At 38.8% G+C, this 2,765-nt stretch overlaps 1 protein-coding gene across 1 annotated transcript in view; it reads right to left on the reverse strand.

Moving 5' to 3' along the window:
• The window catches only part of LOC101856174 (BAI1-associated protein 3), a gene marked incomplete at its 3' end in the record, with an annotated part of 118,445 nt that overhangs the window by 25,690 nt on the left and 89,990 nt on the right, over positions 1–2,765 (reverse strand). The window contains 2 exon segments of the mRNA XM_035969301.1: positions 261–358; positions 742–798. Of these exon segments, the coding sequence (XP_035825194.1) occupies positions 261–358; positions 742–798 (155 nt within the window).

The following is a 2,765-nucleotide window of genomic DNA, read 5'->3' on the forward strand; positions in this document are numbered from 1 at the left end:
TTTCATCTCTCAAGATTTATTGCCCCATTCCAGTAGAGTGTAAATTTATATAGCAGGCCAATGACTTTTAGTTGATATTAAAGCACCGATCATTCCTTTCATCGAAAGGGGGCCCAGCTAGTATCTTATATAATTTTATCTCATTTCATCCCGTCTCATCTCATCTCATCTCATCTTCTCTTATCTTCTCTTATCTATCTTGATAGACACCCCAAGCCTTAACATAACAAGCACAAGAAGGAAGAAGACATGTCACTTACTCCTCAAAGACCGTGTTGTAGTTGTTGTAAGCCTTGTAGACATCCGAGTTGAGCTGGTTGCAGAGCTCTATCAGTGCATGGAGCAGGTCTTCGTCTCTCTGTCAGATACATGGAGAGTCATGTGAGATATCTGTCAGATACATAGACAGTCATGTGAGATATCTGTCAGATACATAGACAGTCAGGTAACAGATCTCAGTCCCCCCTCTCCCCCCACTCTCCTTTTCTCCCCCCCCCTCTCTCTCAGCCAGATGCAGAGGCAGTAATGTAAGATATTTCCGTCTATCTGTCAGATATCAAGACAGTCTGTCACTGCATGAAAGAAAAACTCGTTTCTCTATATGAATTACATACTTTTAAAAATTATATACGTGTTTATATAAAAGTTTATATATACGTAAATAAAAATATATTAATACATACATAATAAATACGTAAACAGATTATAATAATTCCTTTTTCAAAAACGGGAATACCTCACCTTCGCCTGTGCTTGACAGGATGAATAGATTCGCTCATACCACTCCGTGTTTGTTTTCTGAAAAAAAGCCCCAGCAAACATCAACAAACATTAACAAACATTAGCACAAAGAAAATCAGGAAACATTACGCAGGTAACGCCAATAAATGTCCTGTCTTGTTGTGTGTATGCGTGAGTGCACCTAACCTTTGTAACATCTACTGCCATTGCAAACGACCAGGACAAATTGCTCCCTGTGAGATGAATAAAGGTTGTCATTGTCATTGTCATTGTCATTGTTATAGACATGTACTCCTTGGTTCGGACACGGATTTTTTTCGCCCCCTCCTGCTCACCCAGCAGTAATGGGAACCTGACTTTGCGCTCGGGAAGTAAAGGCGGCGTGGAAAGGAACTGGCCACCCTACCACAATATGTCGAAGGCCCAGGAAGTTGTCTCACTAACAAGGCAATCCCCAAAGTCTAGATCGGAGGTGGAAACAACTTTACTTTAACTCCTAGATCACCCATTGTCTCTGCTGCAGCTTTCTGCTTTCTGTACAGTGAAATCTTCACTAGGAAAAGTTCACATCAAATCCGCGCCGTAAAGCCATAATGAAAGGTAAAACGCCAGCCTCGCTATAGTCGAGTGCGTGTGCATTTAAGTATACTATAAGCTTAGTGGGGGAGAGAAAGGAGAGATAGATAGATAGAGAGAGAGAGGGAGAGCGATAGAGAGAGAGCGAGAGAGAGAGCGAGAGAGAGAGAAACAGAGTGAGAGAGAGACAGAGAGAGAGATGAAGATTGAGATACATATATATATATATATATATATATATATATATATATATATATATATATATATATATATATATATAGAGAGAGAGAGAGAGAGAGAGAGAGAGAGACTGACACACACACACACACACACACACACACACATACAGAGAGAAAGAGAGAGATACAGAGAGACAGAGAGACAGAGAGAGATACAGAGACAGAGACAAATGATCGGAAATGGAATAATAATATGTCTGTGAAGATCGACAACTATGAGTGACACATTCCTTCCCCTTGGTCTAATTAGGCCAAATCTGCAACACCCCATCTGACAATGACGCGAGAGGGAAAGAGATAAAGACCGACATAGGTACATATAGATAGAGAGACAAAGACAGACGAATACATACCGATAGAGAGACAAAGACAGACAGATACATACAGATAGAGAGACAAAGACAGACAGATACATACAGATAGAGAGACAAAGACAGACAGATACACCCAGATGCAGAGACAAATCCTAAGACACACAACATATTGTTAACGAATTGATACATAATACATCTACCGTGTGGCCCATATGTGCAGACATTTATTAATATTATTATGTATTTTGTGAGGATAGATAGAGAGATAGATATATAAATAGATAGATAAACAAACAACCAACCAGACAGATTGTGTATTGCATTGGAATATAAAGAAGAGATCAGCCAGACTGCACAATAAGAAAAGAATAGTCACGTAAATTCGGAAAAAAGAACAACTCGTACTTTTACAGATATCCAAAACGGCTTAACCCGTGCTGGGAAGTATAATATATGCACACACAATATTATACCACTGACATTTTCAAGCAAAAAAAAATTTCTTCGAAAACGATAACACTCATTCAGAGAGTGGTTATGTTACTGGAGACCATGACTATAGACCACAGGCGTTACTCTGGAAAACATGACTATAAACCACAGACGTTACGTTACTGGACACCATGACTATAAACCACAGACGTTACGTTACTCTGAAAAACATGACTATAAACCACAGAGGTTAATGGAAAACATGACAATAAATAACAGAATTCACATAAAAACGTCACATATCAACTTTCCTATTGTGATAAAAATACGGATAGGAAACGCAATTTAATTTTCTTTCAGATCAATAGAGAGAGATGATTTTAAAACGATCTATTTCGTTACTGAGTCGACAGATTTAAAATGGTGAAAAAAGAAAGGGAGAGAGAGAGAGAGAGAGAGAGAG

The sequence above is a fragment of the Aplysia californica genome, unplaced genomic scaffold (genome assembly GCF_000002075.1).
Source record: "Aplysia californica isolate F4 #8 unplaced genomic scaffold, AplCal3.0 scaffold00135, whole genome shotgun sequence".
NCBI classification, from domain to species: domain Eukaryota; kingdom Metazoa; phylum Mollusca; class Gastropoda; order Aplysiida; family Aplysiidae; genus Aplysia; species Aplysia californica.